Source organism: Ambystoma mexicanum, chromosome 6q (assembly GCF_040938575.1).
Source record: "Ambystoma mexicanum isolate Mex_15411 chromosome 6q, UKY_AmexF1_1, whole genome shotgun sequence".
In the NCBI taxonomy this organism is placed as follows: domain Eukaryota; kingdom Metazoa; phylum Chordata; class Amphibia; order Caudata; family Ambystomatidae; genus Ambystoma; species Ambystoma mexicanum.
In genome coordinates, this window is record NC_090937.1 from 1107938469 (window position 1) to 1107955985 (window position 17517).

The window sequence follows — 17517 nt, forward strand, 5'->3', positions numbered from 1 at the left end:
TGGTAGGAGTTGGTGGTTTGGAAAATACTCGAGCATCAAACTTGGAACGATCGGCCTTCCTGTTCTGCAGTCTGTGGTCAATTTGAACGACTAAGTCAATATAGTCCGAACAGTCTTGCGGGGGATTCACTACTTGGGCTAACACATCTTTGAGCTCTCCACGTAGACCTCTATAAAACAGCGTAATCCTTTTGTCCTCAGGCCATCGAGTTTCCACTATCAGTCTGTTGAAAGACGCAATATAAGCCAAAAGGTCTTGATTACCCTGTCGCAATGAAAGGAGCTCATTGTCCAAGGCCTGCCCCTGTGAATGTCTTGCAAACAGTTTTTCCATAATGAGCTGAAAAGCTAGAAAATTATGGAGAACCGGATCATCTTGATTAACTAGAGGGATCGACCAGTCTGCTGCATTGCCACTAAGGTACGAAAGCACGAAAGCTACCTTAGCTTGATCAGTTGGAAAGGCTGCTGGCCGGCATAAGAAGTGCAACCGGCACTGATTAATAAATACTGCAAACCTCTTTGGGTCACCAGAAAATCGTTCGGGCGGAGCCAGAGGTACATTCCCAGGTAGGTTGATCTGCACTGGGTTCGTAGAGGATGTTGAAGGAAGATTTGCCCCTGATGCGGGTAACGGAGTTTGTCCGGCTTGTGACTGTAGCAATTGTCTAGCGAGATCGTCTGTTCGCTCCTTGGAAATAATCAGTTCCCTTCTTAGAGCATTCGTTTCCTGACGGGCTGCATGCACTTCTGCTCTTAGTTCCCCAAGTAACTGGGCTAGCTGGTCGGTATCCGAGGTTTCCATAGCGCCTGGGTGGGAGTTTTGTGATAGGCTTTGCGTTCTGTAACGCTCACCTGATTCCCGCAGAGGCGCCGGTCTTGACTGGGTGAATGCCGTATCTTCAAAGGTGATGTGTAACACACGGTTGGCCCTTTGGGCTGGACCTCTGTGCACTGTATGTCTGACTCGAAGAGTAAGATGTCTGCAGATAGAAAATATGGGATTAATGAACTGGGGTTATTGGGTGCCTCTCTCTCCTCTTCCCTTTCTCTTCTCCTGTAGAACCCCAAAGGTTAACACCCTCACCTTAGGTAAGTGAAGGCCGAGCTCTCCATCTGCCTCGGGGCAGGGTGCCGTAACCAGTTTCTTCACTGGATAAGGGTGCAGGCCTCTTGACCTCAGAGGACTGCTGTCCGTCGTTAACTGCACGAACGGTAAGTTCTGGGCACTTCAAATGTCTTTAAAGTCTTTTGTAATGATATCTCTTGTTTTGCAGGGTTCCGGCGATGGCGGATGGCGGGCTGATGAGAGTTGAGGATCGAACCTGCGTGAGGAATAGCAGCGCCTGGAAGCACGTAAGTAAGCGCTTGTAGCCTGCTTCACGATGCGCATTAACTGTCCCTTTTATCTTGCAGGTACAAGTTCGGAGTTTTAGAGAAGCCGAAGGGTGCTGGAATACCCACTGGATTCGGCGTGGGAAGGAGTAATGGCACGTGAGTAATAAAGTTGCCCAATGTCTTTAAACGCACCTTTTGTCTTTCAGATGCGGGATGCAGCGCCGAAGGCCTCCGGAGCGTGCGAAGAGCTGGTAAGCTTTTGTCTTTCAGATGCCGGAATGCAGTGCGAAGAACTCCGGAGCATGCGAAGAGTAGGTAAGCCTTTGTCTTTCAGATGCCGGAATGCAGCGCGAGGCGTTGGTGACAGCCGATGGACCAGATAAGAGATGCGCTGCCACTGAAGACCGTAGTGCTAACCTGTTCTTTCTTTGTCTTTACAAGTGCTGCTGAAGACTGGATTCCAGGATGGTAAGCCTTTGTTCCCTTAGGCCCAGGATCAGAAGCAGAAGACACGATGAGCGTTCTGCTGCAGAGAATGCAGAATAACGCAAAGCAAGATTCATCCATCGGGTGTGGTTTAAATAGCCTCCTGTAGTGCTTAGGTGTCTCCTTCCACAGCCACGCCTAGGTAAGAAAAGAGTTCCTGCTTTCCAGAAGAGTTCCAGTGTTCTGAACCTAGGGAGTGGATCCTGCCCCACCCAACAGGAAAAGTAGTCCCAAACAGAAGAGGATCAGGGGTTCAACTGGCAGGTAAGTAAGCAGCATGGTCTGCTACAGGTAAGTCCACCCAAGCATTATGAGCCCGGCGCTTCCAGCGCTGGGACTGGGCATCTTTATGAGCCTGGTGCCACTGGCGCCAGGACAGGGTCCAAAAGGTCCCAATTGGGACTGGCTGGTACTCGGAATCGGGGTTATGGGTCTGCTTCCAAGGGAGTCGGGCAAGTCCTGATCTTTTGGAAGCAGAGATCATGACACCATCCCTCCAGGGTGGAGTCCGTCGTCACTGTCTCCTGATGTGCCGGGGTCTGGAAGTCCATACCTGCCACGAGATCCAGTGGTGGGGCACCCGCACGCATCACTTGGTGGAAAGTCTCGTTGAGCGAGATCCTGTCTCCGAAGCTGCCCGCCGCTTGCATCCAACGGGCGTCGAGGGACTCTTGCAGTGGACGCTCCGCAGCCTGCACAGACGCACGAGGTAGATGCATGAGGACATCATGCCAAGAAGGACCTCACCCTGGCCACGTCCATGGTCGACAGCCATTGCACCTTGCCCAGGAAGACCTTCGTCCTTCCTACGATGGAGAGGCCAATCGTGCCACTGTGTCGAGCCTGGCTCCCAGGAACAGTGCAACTTGCGACAGAACCAAGTGGGATTTCCCAAAGTTGATGGAAAATCCCAGATCCGTGAGCAGCTGGACGGTCTTCTATGTGTGCTCGACGGGGAGTTCTCTTGTCCTTGCTCGGATGAGCCAATCGTCCAGGTAGGGGTAGACGTGGATCCCCTGCAGGCGCAGCCGTGCCGCCACTGGTGCTAGGCACTTGGTGAATACCCTGGGCGCCGACTTCAATCCGAAGGGGAGGGCCTTGAACTGGTAGTGCCGCCCTTGGACTACGAATCTGAGAAACTTTCGATGTCCTTTTAGAATGGGGATGTGGAAGTAGGCATCCTCCAGGTCTGGAGACGATAGGAACTCGCCCTCCTCCAGCTGCCCCAGCACGTGCTTGAGAGTGACCATCCAGAACTTCTGGGACTTGATGTACTTGTTTAAACGACAAAGGTCCAGGATGGGTCGCCAGCCGCCGAACTTTCTTACGAGGAAGTAACGTGAGTACACTCCAGAGCCTCTTTGGAACGAGCTTGATGGCTCCTTTCTTCAGCATCGCCCTTACTTCCAGCATCAGTTGAGGGACGTGGTTTTCCTTCCTGGCCACAGGTGGAATGCGGGGGCACTTCTTTAGAAACTCGAGTGTGCCCGCGGGCCAGGGCATCCTGCACCCATCGGTCGGTGGAGATGGACTCCCACACGCTTGATGAACTTCGCCAGCCGGCCTCCCACCCGGGTGCTCAGGTGGGGGCCCGACGCAACGGCCGGATCAGTCCTGCTTGGTAGCAGCCTTGCCACCTTGGCCTCCTTGACGAGATCCTTCGGACTTGCCGCGTCCTCTGTAGGCCTCCTGCGACGAGGAGCTGCCAGCCTGGCAGTACGTCGAGGAGCCGCCGCTGAATCCTTTGGAGGCACCTTGCTTGCCTGCGGAGTTCCGAAAGGTCGGCCATCGTTGCTGCAAAACTCCCAAGGCCTGCAACGTCTCTGTGTCGGCCTTGATGGCCTGCAGTGACTCGTCCACTGTCTTGCCAAACAGGTTGTTCCTGTCGAAAGGCATGTCCAAAACTCTGGTTTGCACGTCCTGGCGGAAATCGGTTGCCTTGAGCCAACCACGCCGGCGCAGACAAACACAGTTGCCCATCTGGTGGAAGCCGGTGTCAGCAATGTCCGTGGCCACCGTTATGGCGTGGTCCGATGCCACCTCGCCTTCCTGCAGGATCTCCAGGGACTCAAACCTCTTGTCGTCCAGGAGGAAGTCCAGCAGAGGTGCGATCTTAAACCACAGCTCCCTGTCGTAGCGGGCCACAATCGCGAGGGCGTTGGCTTCTTTAATCGTCGCCGCCGACGAGATGACCTGGCGTCCAATTTCTTCCCTTCGCCGTCCGGCGGGGAGGTCGAAGTTGAAGCCGTCGCCCCCGCCGATTTCTTCTTGGCCACCACTGAGACGACCAAATCCAGGTTCGGCTGCGCCCAAAGGCACATGGGGGCGAAATCCGGGACCCGGTACTTCTTCTCGTACCGGTCTCTCTTGGCAGGGGTCGTGGACGGGTTCTTCAGGAGCGCCAGACTCTTGTCCCAGATGACGTCAAGTAACAGGACCGAGAGGACCGTCTTCCTCTTGGCCTCACACCGTTGATAGAGGAAACCTTCCTTCTGTTCTTCGGGTCAGAACTGGAAGAGCTTGGATGCCCTGGCGATCATGGCGTGGAAGGAGCCAATTTCGTCGGGTGGGGAGGCCCGAGGCGGTGGTGATGGAAGGCCCATCCCGTCGTCACCACCATCGTCATCCGTCCCCATCGTGGCCGTCTCTGTTCCCGTGTCATCCCTCGGATCCGGGGAAGGGGATGAAGGCTGTGAGGACCAGCAGGCTGGAAGGGCGGTGGGGGATGAGTTCTCTGCTTGCTTGGAGGGCTTCCCGACAGTCCAGGCTCTGCTGGATCATCCGTTGGGGGTAAGGGCATGACATCACACCAGACAATTGGCTCAATTCACTATTTGCCTGCATGCCAGAACGGCTGGCGGTCATGTTCAAACTAATCGTCCCAGTTCTTGTTGTGATGCTCGTTGCAATCTGCGTCGGCCAGTGGATCATCGGCCAGTGGATCATCAGCCAGTGCAACCGTCAGAAAAGGAGAGCATGGTACATAATGTCTGCTAATAAAGTTGATCGGGAGAGTATTGAACTAGACGAACAGCCCCCCAGGATGAATGACGGCGAGGATGAGTACAGGCGATTTTTGTAGCACCCCCACCAAATGCAGTTTACAATGCTTTTTGGGTAGCATGCTGTGTAGATGGACGGGATTTGCCTAATAATTGGGGACACACTCGAAGGGTATGAAGAAGCGGGAGACATGAAAAGGGTAACTATGTTATAGATTCCCAAAGAACAATGTCAAGAAATGGGAAAGATGGTGTCGATCGAAAGATCGATCCAAGGGGGGAATGTAATGCAGGTGCTGATTCAGCACCAGACAGGGGGTGCACCTACCAACTAAGGGAATGAACGGGCAGACAGACACCTCCTGGGTGGGTGGAGTTCGGAAACGACAATCGGCTCTGGGAGCTATAATCGTTTATCAGGATCCAACCTGGATGGGAACAGAGGGAGGGGGATACCTCGTTCACAAAGATCGACATAATGAAACTCGCAGCTATCAGCACAAAACTGGAAAAACCAAGGGTAAACATATACAATAGTGAAACTACAGGTTGAGCTCCATCTTAAACGCCTGCATTGTACACATACCCGGTGTACCACAGTCTAGGGTGGAGGAGCTGAACCCAAGCTGCTCGTCTCCTGCAGACCAAAGTCACTGAGGCAGCACTGGGTGATGTAATCAAGGTCGGCAAACTGGTCTCACAGCTGTTCATGGGAGCTGGGGAAGTTGGCCCAATCCAGAAGAGAAAAAACACACACACACACACTTATTTTCCCTTTGCCCAGTGGGTATGAGAACGGGGAAGTGGAATCGAGCCACGTTACAAGAAGGACCAACCAGATGGTAAGTTCCAGCATCTCTGGGAGTTGACCAGCCCTCAGAGTCCACAACAAGGTTTACGAAGATTGCTATCTTGCTAGTGCTGTGTGGATGTCTCCCTTCCCACTAGCTCAGGGTGTCTCATCTTCCTTCCGCCGTGGTGCTGACCAATGGCAGTGTAATAAAGATCCGGAAGTCAGCACAAATCTTTTTACTAATTGCAAACTGTTTGCAGGAGGAGTGGGACGAAATGTGGCACCACATGGGGAAGTTATGGGCTATTAGGGGACAGATCAATTTGCTTCAATCATGTTTGACTAACATATGTCCAGTTATGAGGGATTGACTCATCTTAACCAATAACCTTGTGTGTACTGTAAAAGACGCAAAGCTTGCAGTGCAACTGTTTCTAACTTTGTAAACATTGTTCTAGGTGTATAAAAAGGATGTTCACTGTATGTCATTTTGTCAGCTCTCATCAACCAGTACTGTTCCACTGTTCTGCTTGATTTGTGCTCGGCCAGCTGTAATAAACAGCGTTACTTCTTGCTTGGTTTGTGCTCCTTTTTTGAGTACCTGTGGTAATCATTTATTACGCATTTTGGGGGTCCCCAGGTACATTTTCTAAGAAGCTAGTAACTGAGTGGGTGGGGTAGAGTGTCTGGAAGACAGACAGTAATGGTGTTCAGTCGCCTTGCAGTGCAATGCTTCCTGTGGCAATTCTGACAAAGTCTGTAATTACAAAACCCAAATACTAAGCATGTCTTGCTGCAATATGCTGAAGAGAAGAGCTCATCAGTCTAGAAATCTAATTTGAGACCGCAAACGCATTTTGGTGGCCGTGGGCCAACCGTCTCATGCACGATACGACAGAATATAGGTTTTCGAGTTTTCCAATGAACGGCCATTTTGATGTAACAAGAATCGCCATTTTGTTTTCTAACCATTGCTCATTGCTTTCTGTTCCTATTGCTTCGCAGTATATTTTCCGCTTACACTGCTCGACTGTAGAACATTGTCTGTATATGAAAAGGACAGCCACAGGGCCGAGAGGATAACAAGAGTTTCGCTGAAACACAAACGTAGGCAGCGCCAGGAAGAATGCCCGGCTCCCTCCTTAATGTAGCCTTGAAGCAGAGCCGCAGGGCATTTAATCATTTCACAGCTGCCAGCCAGTCTCGTTATATGGTAGAATATGTTAGAATAATACCGCTAAAGGCTTGAATTATGCTTTTTTTAACGGCCCCCCTTTGCTGAGCCCGCTAATAGCATGTCGGCTACCAGGACACGAATAGCACCCGATAGATAGAAAGGTCCGGAATGCAACTCCTCCCTGTATGTAGTTCACTTCCAAGAACAGAAGCACCGTGTTCTATTCAATAACCGAAAGATGCCTACGCACTCATAAATTGCAAATTGTTGCTAGAATAGATGTTTGAAGGTGTCATAGTGGTCGGAGATGTCCATAATCACACCAAGTTCAAAGAAACCCAATGAAGCGGGGTGTTATACATGTCATAGCTGATTGTTTGATATGCATTTTGTATATATGTAACTGATGTACGTAATTCACGCTCTTGCGTCCCTCGGGGTCTAGAGATACACGTCACGGGGCGTGAGACCGAGTTGGCCAACTGAGACTTTTGCTTTGCAATAAAACCCTAGCTTTGGGAATACAACCTTGTGTCTGGCATATCTATCGTGTGTGGTGACCCGCCTTGTTTCCATAGACGTCAGGGTCCCCTAGGGGCCCCTTTCAAGCTGGGCCACTGGGAAGTGAGTGGTAAGGTAATCTGTAGGGTGGTGAAACACTTAATCTGGTAGGGATTATCTGATGCAGCTCAACTGAGTTTTTGAGAGGTATCTGTTACGCTCACCTGGTATCCACGGGGGTGCCACACAATACTGGATGGAGGTCTAAGCTTTATCCCGGACCCCTCTCTGCTTCGTTATGTGCCAGATGTTGGGTAGCGCCTATAACAGGAGAATGGAGGATTAAGATACTGGTTCTGTGATGGGTGGACTCTCACCTCCCTCTGGTCCAAATCCCCTCCCTTGGGGTTATTGCTCACCTTAGGTTTTTGTGCGTTGAACTCTCCGTCCTGCGTCTCTGTGCAGGGGCGCGTGGTTGTTGCGGGCGTTCCGTGGACCTAGTTGCTTCACTGGTCCGTGTGCCCTTACGTCGGGTCCAGACCGGCTGTGACTCCGATGTCTTCCAGGTGAGTCAACATGTCTTTTCCGTCTTTATTCTGTCTCTTTCTTTCCCTCCGTTTTTTCTGTCTCCTCAGCATCTTGCTCCACTACGCTGTTCCCCAAGAAAGTTTTTGTTTTCACAGGGATGGTTGCGATCTTGGATTTGCCGCACCGATGGCGAAGACCACCGTGAGCTATTGATGCGAAGTGCTGCGCTGTTTATTGGTGTTAATTGATAACCTGTGTTCTCTTCTCTTCTTTGTACAGGTTGCAGTGATGTTCTGGAGTGATAAGCAATCGAAGCGCTGCTTGCCCAGGTAAGTGCTTTGTTAATGCTGACCTTGTTCCTTCTCCCTTGCAGCTTGCGGTGAAACCTGTAGATGGGCCAGGTAAGCAAAGCACAGGGTGCTGCCAGGACTTGCTGCTTGCCCAGGTAAGAATTGTTATTAATGCTGTCCTTGTTTCTTTACCTTTGCAGGTTGCTGCGAACTCCGGAGATGGGCGAGGTAAGCGAAGCGCAGGATGGATTCAAGACCTGTTACTTCATAGGTAAGGGTTCTTGCTTGCTAATGCTGTTCTTGTTCTTCCAGGTTATTAATGGAATCCGGATCTAGGGCTTTAGGATCGGGCCGCCAGAGAAGCAGATGAGCAGGAGCTGGACACGGTGAGTTCTACGCTGCAGGAGTGAAGAATAACGCGAAGCGTGTTCTGCTGTTTGGGTGTGGTTTAAATAGCCCAGGTAAAGTAGTTCCAGACCAAGCAGTTCCAGGCCCAGCCACACCCAAAACACTAGACCGCATGGCTTGGTTCTAAAGAACTGAGCTGTGTAATAGGCCCCATGTTTTATTAAGGTCCAAAACTGGTATTGTTTTATTCCCGATAATGAAACTGGCACCAAAGGTGCCCGGACTGACTTTGTAAGTTTCTGATGGAGTTGTAAGGCCCTTGGGGCCAGTGTGAAGGGCTTTAGCCCCACTGCTGCCAGGGGGCTGATAGCCGGAGGGGATCAGGGGCATGGATCGTGACATAACTGAGGCCTACTTCTTCCATTTTCCTGACAACATGAATGTGTGAGAATTTTTCTGTGCCATTATTCATGATTTGTATTACCTAACACATTTCTGAAAAGGATCAGACGAATCCTTTTAACATGGAGGTAGCTAGTTGGGTCTCAGTGTAAGGATCAAGCCCCCATATTTCCCACAGTACGAACTCTGGCACAAAGTGTAGAGTTGCCACACCCCTGGAAGCTCCAGGCTAGCTACAGCCTGAGCATATGCCCTTTTATCGAAGGCCCCAGGGTTTGCACCAGTGTTGCAGTGGCAAGCCGTGTCAGCTGCAAGGGTCCCATTGGGGAGAGCGCAGTTTGGGAAAAGTCAGAAAAACACGATACAGAAAGGGGGGCTATGCCAGTCTCTTACCTTCTTGGTCTCATCATTCAGGAAATTTCCATATTCTTTCAAAGGTGGATATCAGAAGGTCCCCCAGCAATATACCTGGCCACCGAGCTCACAGGAAGACAGTGTGTCACAAGTTTCACTTGTGGTGAGGCCATAGCACTCAAAGCAAAATGAAAATTGTTAACAGAGAATAGGCGGATGGGCCAATCTTTGTAAATGAGGGGGGAAAAAACTCGGTAATCAAAAATGTCCCTATGTGTCGTGTCCAGTCACCGCAGAGAGCAAGGACTGGCCATAGAAGTCAGAAGGGGGTGGAGAACGGACACATGTACACCAGGATTTGCTCACTTTTCTGAAGGTTTCACTGTGTTCCACGGAGACAGGGCTAACTCCTTTACAGACATCCAAAGAATGAAAAACATGGGCATGGAACATATGCGTATTATCCAATTATGTGCTTTGTATGATAATTGATGGTTGCTTTTTTTGTTGTGTTTTTTATTTCAATTCTTTTAAGAGCACATACCCATCATGCCTACTTTTCTTAGCCGTCAGATCATCGCCTGCTGCAGGTCTCCTTTTTTTCCTTGGTGGCATCACTTTGGTACAATAGTCTGTAGAACTGCAAGATCGCAGATTTCCTGCAAGAAGATAGAAGCGCATGAAGAACAACATATGCAAAGATGGACAACACAATAAGGTAAATAAAAGCTCAGACGTAATCAAGATTATACACATAGATACAAAGTGAAAAAGACATTGTCAATGGGATGCTAAGGTTGTAGCTCAAGGAAGCAAAATCACTCTAATTTACCAATTATGGTACTTAAAGGAACCACATCTACCACTGTGCAGTACATTTTGCTTACAGAGCCACAAGTGGAGCGGTAACCAAATGTGGTACCAAGGCACTATAAAAGAGCACATAGATTACATTGCATCACATACCGAGCTGTCCTCCAAATTGCATACTCTTACCTGGTCAGGGTTTAGACAGCAGAGCTATGCCCCTAAAACTCATCTTACATGGACAGGATTTAGAAAACAGCACCATGGCTGTAAAATGCCTATACTGCACCTTAAGGAGTAAGACTTTAGATGGTAGAGCTGGTTCGAAGTAAATTCAACGAAAAAATTACTTTGTGGTTATATTACTTCATGCTAAGTACTTTGACTTTAACTTCTATTAAAGGCAAGTCAAAGCTGACTATGATATCAGTTTTAAGATGATGGAATAAATGTACACCTTTCATACCAACTGTACACAGCGCGTGCACCTACGACACATGGTCCTACGAGATGCACTCTCCTAGGACACCTACAACATGGTCTCCTATGACATGTGCCTACAACATGCGCTGCAATCACATACGTAAAGCACATGAGTTTTACAGGTGGTACATTACAAAATTTACATCTAAAAACTCACAAAGGCAAGTCATACAAACTGTACACAGAGCTAATGAGTTTACTGTTCATACATTACACAATTAGCATCTCCTAAAAATTCACATGAAAGGCAAGTCACAGCCGACTTCAATGTCAGTTTTAAAGTGAATACATTTACACGTTTTATAGGAACTGTACACACTTACATTTCCTACATTACACAGTGAACATCTAAAAACTCACATCATATATATTTACACAACATATTACTTTCACTATAAAGCATCTTAGAGCCAAAATAAAGGTGAGTTAAGTTTAGTGTGAAATTTGATTTAATAATACTTTTTATTATTTCATTATAACACATTTTTGTTGGCTTCACCTTAACATTGTAAAGATTTTTCTCAAATAAAGAATGCAGATATTTGTACATAAGGGGTAAAAATCTAACGTTTTAACAAACTTAACTAGACATAAAAAGTCACTCATAAATTTTCACTTGCCAATTGGTAGTGCAAAATGATAGCCCCCTGTATAGAACACTAGCAAAATGTACTACACACAGGTTATGTAGACAGACATGATAACACTCATCAATTGTTGAAAATCAATGATACCATAGATCGCTGTTCCGAATCACTTATCGCTTGATGTGCTTTGCACTCTGAAGTAAACTGCACCGAGAATGGGCGCGTGTTGCTGGCTGACATACCCCAGATCAGATGTGGAGAGGCGTGTTTTGGCATGCTGCAGCATACTGGAACTTCTGTGCGCTCTTCCCACCTTACGCTTCACCATCGCGAGGAGCAGTGTGTTGTGGTGCAAAAATGTTGGCAACGGTGCGTCCTAGGGCCTTGAAACGTGGTTTTCGAGTTTTGTTACTCGCGTTGAGACGCTTAAAATTTGTTTGGTCCGGTTCTTCCACGACAACATGATGTTTTGCTGATTTCAGCAACCGTCTCATGTGTGAAGGGGCTGAAATCTGGGGAAAGAGGTGTGGTGTCCAAATGTCATTGAGCCAGTAATGTCTGGAAGGTCCGAACATGTACTATGTAAAGTTTGGTGGAACAGTGTTGAATATTATAAAGGAACAAACTAACAGAATCTCTCCTTTACAGATATTATAGAGCAGTGGTCGGCGCCCTAAGATGAGTAGTGCGTTCCATAGATAATAGAAAAAATGAATTGCTAATAACCTGATTTGTGCAATGGACTTGGCTGAGATTTTGACTGGAAACTTTGGGAAAGCTTTGTTAAAAAAAAATAAAGATGGATTTGGACCAGGTCCAAAACTATTCTGGCACGAAGCAGTGACTTTACGATCCTGTTGTGGTTTGGGGTTATTCGGTCCAGTGCCCCCTTCTCAAAAATAGATAGATTTATCTACCTGGGTTCATTTAGAGTCCGGGTATTTATAAATGAAACAGCCACCATCATTTTTTTTCTCAGATCGAGAGATAGCCACAGTTATAGCCGAGGGTATCAGAAAAAAGTCATTTGCAGATCAAAAAACATCCAAATGCCCCTTGGCTAGACGGGAGTGCAGGCAAGAGGACATCAAGTGAAATATAGAAGCTGGAAGGGGGCTAGGGACAAAGTTTGCAACACAAGGCTCAAAACATTTTCCCCCATACCATCAGCTATAACTGCGGGTACTTGCATTTCAAACGAAACTGCGTCACAGAAACGAGTTTTGGGGGGAAATGGGTGAGGGTAGGGGAGGTGAAGAGGTCATCAGGTGAGGGGGGAGCTGGAATACATGAGGGGAGCACTTGGTGAGGGCCTGAAGGGGCAAAGAAATTGTGCTTTTTCGATGTTTTTGCTTATATTCACGGGTATAAAACTACTGGTAGCCACGGGTATTTGTAGTCCATACTACAGATAGACGCAGGTTTATGTAGCTTGTTACTATTATAGCCGCATCAATGGGGAAAATGTAATTTACACAGATCCAGTGAAATAGGGGGTGAGAAATCAATGGCTATGGCCAGTGATCTGGTAGTGTTTTAAAGTTAAGAGTGGACATGGGCGAGTGGCCGTGACATACAGTGGGCATGACCAAAGGCCATGGCCAGTGGGTTGCATACAGCGGTCACAGGCAAATGCCGTGGGCACTGCCATGGATAAAGGCCATGGCTAGTGGTCAGTGTTTTAAAATATACAGAGACCATGGCCAGTAGTCTGCAAGTGTTTTGAAATATACAGTGGGCATGGGCAAAGGAAATATACCATTGTTACAGAGGGAGGGTGGGGGGCATAGGCGATGGTTGCATACAGTGAGCACAGCTGAAGGCCATGGCTAGTAGCCGGTTTGTGTTTTAAAAAAACATACAGCGGGGACGGCCGAAGGGCATGCCCACTGGCCCTGGCGGAAGGACAGGGCCAGTGGGTGCAAGGGTTTTAAAATATATAGTGAACATGGCCGAAGGAGATATACCATTGTTACAGAGGGAGGGTAAGGGGCATCACAAGGAGGGAGGAAGGGACGGTTATTTTGGGTGTGTGGAGGGTTAAGGTAAAATATACAGTGGATGAGCCGTTGCATGAGATTTTTTTTACATCTTTTATTAACAGCAGCTGCGGCACATCTATAGCCGTGGCTATACAACCCCCATATGTGGCTATAGCTGCGGATAGCCAAAACACTTTATAGAGGTTGAAAACACTATCGTATAGAGGTGGAAAAGCAGGAATTACTTCACTGTAGATATGGGGAAACGAAAAAAGGACTATCTGAATTGTGGCTATAGCCACAGTTATTAGGTTATTATTTACAAATATTAGTAAAAATGCTTTTTTGCGAACACGAGCTGTATAAAATGGAGCTTATAAGGCTTTCGGATTCATGTATACAATTTGTGTGGGGGTAGGGGGCTGCCTATTTTTATACCTTAGAGGGTGGCACTGAAAAGGGCAGTTTTAGGAGGAGGAAAGTTAACATTGTGAAGGAACTTGAAACAAAGGAGTACAAAAAAAAAAAAGTCACTTTATATGTGTCTTGATATTTTGTATCCAAAAAGTTGCTGTTTAAAAAAAAATGAAGAATCCTAGGCGGTTGCAATTGGGCTTGTGGTTGGAAATTGCCAATGCCCATCCTTCTAGGGTGGCATCTCTCATTGAAATCCACTCGTGGCATAGGCAGCATATTATTTTGCACTGCAGTAGATTTTGTGCAGGTAATGTAAGACAAGGTTGGATTGTTGGTTGACTGGGTTGTGCACATGAGGGTGTACTGGAGGAAGGTGCTGTAGCTGTTGGAGGTCGATGGTGAGGTTTGCTGTTAGACTGATGCAGCTCCATGGTCCTTGATTTTATGGTGCATGTGCGCTTCTCTGCAGGCCTGATCCACGTCTTGCCTGTGGGCGCACACTAAGTGTTGTATTAGAGTTGATGTGCCAAGGCTTTTTGATGCAGCTGTTGATGGACCTCTGTGCAATGTCTTCTTGCCAAAGGTGCACTGCACCTCCTCTATTTCCATTTTGCTGTGGTGTTCTTTACCTAGGAAATCTCTCCAGCTGTCCACCACAGTTTTCATTGCGCACCGCTTCTTCCTCTGTTAAAACTAATACCGTCACTGAACAAAATCAACAACCTCAGATTTGTGATGTCACTGATGTCATTTTTGATGTCATCTTTGATGTCCTGGGTGTTAGTGCATGGCAGTGGCGTGAGTTATGGTTGCATAGCTTACTAACTGGCGAATTTCTTGTGTTTTTAATTTTACTTCCCTTCATCAAATTTCGGGGACAGCAATAGCTTTTTTTGGTGCAACTTAATCATAACGTCCCTTTAACATATTTTTCAGTGAATTTCCTTGGTTTTTATGAGTGAAAATGTTTCATGATGTTACATCACTGTATCTAAGTTACTAATAATTCGTATTTTAACATATATGAAAGAACTATAAAACTCCTTTAACAAAACATTTTTCAACACATACTGATGTGTTAGCAGCGCATGCTGGGGATGCAAGTCATGGTTGAATTGAACTAGGGCATGTGGCTCGAACATGACCCCAGCCCCACCAAACCACCCCTATTATTCCTTGCACCTACCCTGCATCCTAGTTCAGTGTCCACTAAAACTCATAATGTGACTAATGGCCAGTGCTCAAGGCTTGCAACCAATGTCCAGTCTCCACAATCCATGGTGCATGTGCTTCGGCCGTGCCGAATGCCCAATAAGCAAATCAGAGTACACATTTGTCCTTGCTGAGGGTTACTATTCTTTGTACTTACATTTTGACACATGAAAATATGAAACGGGACACATTTGCAAACCCATGTTTTCAGGTCCTTGCCGAGGCTCCTCGCGCACATTTGCTGCAAACCAGTCCAGCACTTTGGGCTGTAGCCACAAGCAGAATTCAAACCTATCCTGATTTTGAATAACTTGACCACTTGGTCCCCGGGTGGCCAGACCCACTTTAACCCCATTGCCGGTCCGTCGTCGTCATGGCCAGTGACCAGATTGTCCGGGTCATAGCCACAGGCTATACCTCAGTCACCAAAGGTATATCACTATTTTTTGTACCTACAATATGAGACTTTTCAAAAAATTAAAAAAGCAGCCACATTTGCAAAACCATTCTTTTGGGTCCGTGCCAATGCTCCTTACACGAGTATGCTGCATATCCATTCATATTTCATTTTTTGAAAAGTGTCAAAATGTTTGTACAAAAAAAAAATAGTCATTACTTAGCCCCCTCTTGACAAAATCTAACCAACTTGGCAAAAACATTCAAATTGCGGTCTAAAATAGTTTTGCAAACTTTCGTGCAGATTCGTCAAACGGCACCACATTTGTAAGCCTTTCATGTATTCTGGGCCCCCCTTCCAATTTTGCCCCCTCGTGCAAAATAGCACCAAACTTTGCAGAACCATTCGGGGTTGGGCCTAAAATTATATTGCATAATTCTATGCAGTTTCATTGAGTGGCGCTAAAGTAATAAGCCATCCAAAAACTGCTTTTCACTGACCTTATGATGCAGAAATATGCACAATGTCCTCAAACTTTTGGCAAATTCACGAACATCACAGGAAGGTCCCCGAACATCTGAGATGTTTGCAGACTTCGGAGAAGAAGAAAACAGATGCGGCCATATCGCATCCCATCCCATCTCATCCTCATGCCCACCTCATCCCTGCCCCACATGGCGTCCGTTTTAAATGTTTTGACGCACCTCGCATTTTTAAAGGACCAATCAGCGGGCACGTATGATGTCCACGAACCTCACACAGCCCTCTAATTGGTCCAGAAGTGTCTGCGGACGCAAAATCAGGAAGTGAGTCTGCAGAACGGACACATATCACAACTTTTTTTCTACCTACTTTTTGCCCATTTAAAAAAGAACTACTGGATGGATTTACACCAAATTTGCAAAAGGACGCTTTCAGGACCAAGCCGCCGCTCCCATGCTCACGTTTGGTGCAAATTCATCCAGACATTTGGGCTGTGAGCAAAATATATTCCCGCCCTATTATTTTGCCCCCCCCCTTGACGAAACCGTACTAAACTTTGCATAATCATTCCGAGGTGGTCATATACTTGTTTTGCAAAGTTCTGAGGGAATTCAGCAAATGGCGCCAAAGTTATGAGCCGGCCAAAAAGTGCTCTTCCTAAGAGTTGAGCATCTTTACCATAACTACACGCCTGCTATTGCAGGCTGTGTAATTAGCAACCCGACTTTTTAAGATTAGCTTCTGTAAGCAATTCATATTGGTTCGAATAAACGGGTTACACTCTAACCGCATCCTACTCATTCAAGCAAACAGTTACTTATTATGGCCATTATGTAAAAATAGAACATAATTTCATGGACAACTTTTGAATCACTTACTACAGCTTACATTAACACCTATAATACTAACAATTTTAAAAGATATATCAAGAAGCAAAAGAAAGATTTTTAAAAAGTATTTATTTAGGAGGGAAAGTAGTTGTGGGTATGCTTTTTCTTTCAGTGTCTTGAAATGAGATTTGCTTCATGTCCAAATAGTCCACATTAACAATATCCATCTTTCTTTTCAGGTGTCTTATGTCCTTTTTAATAGTCTCCACGTCACTCTGAAGATATGCCCTTAATTTCTTTTGAAGAATCCATAATCTCATTCTTTGGGAAATCCTCAGGTGGATGCTCTCAGGTGGCTGCTGAAGAATCCTTCTCACTTCAATGACTTCTCCATTGATTAGTAAACATTTAGAAAATATTATAAAACAATTAAAGAAATATTTGACTTCAAAGTACTTTTGCTAGAACACACACTGCAGAACAGTACACAAACACCTTGTTTATATAGTTTAACTTAAATACTATCTTCTTTACTACACTAAGGTATACTTAAAACCACAATCATATTTCTCATTGAGATTTATTACTTAAATCACAGAAAACCTGTTGGCCATTTTTAAAGCAAGGTGAAATTAGTACCTCAACATTAGCCCAATTACATAATTAGGCCCAATAACTTCCCTGTCCAGAAGTATTCAAGCATATTTTCATGGTGGCATGTTCCTCTGTCTTCATGGAAAACGCACCAACACATGACTATAGCCTAAATCTAAGGTAAAGTTAGGGACATCATTAAATACAATTATCTCCCATACACATTTTAATTTCAGTATCATTACTTATTACCGACTTATTTCTTAGGCCATAGAAAGCTTGAAACCAACTTAGTGATGTAAATAGAATAAATGTTTATATTAACTAAGGATATTAACAGACATTATTTCTCTGCCCAGCAATATTCACTACTATTATGGTGGCATGTTTCGAACTCTACCTAGCAGTTATGCTAATACTTACTTGTAGCCTAAAAATACGCTAAAGTGAAAAATATCAAATAAGTCAATTATTTTACTTTCAATACTATCTTCTTTACAATGTTT

The 17517-nt window shown here is 46.3% G+C and overlaps 1 protein-coding gene across 7 annotated transcripts in view; it reads right to left on the reverse strand.

Moving 5' to 3' along the window:
• The window catches only part of DCUN1D4 (defective in cullin neddylation 1 domain containing 4), a 960807-nt gene that overhangs the window by 766928 nt on the left and 176362 nt on the right, over positions 1–17517 (reverse strand). For all 7 annotated transcript variants that reach the window (XM_069631680.1, XM_069631678.1, XM_069631679.1 and 4 more), the window contains one exon: positions 9764–9878. In XM_069631680.1, the coding sequence (XP_069487781.1) occupies positions 9764–9878 (115 nt within the window). The remainder of the gene's footprint in view (positions 1–9763; positions 9879–17517) is intronic.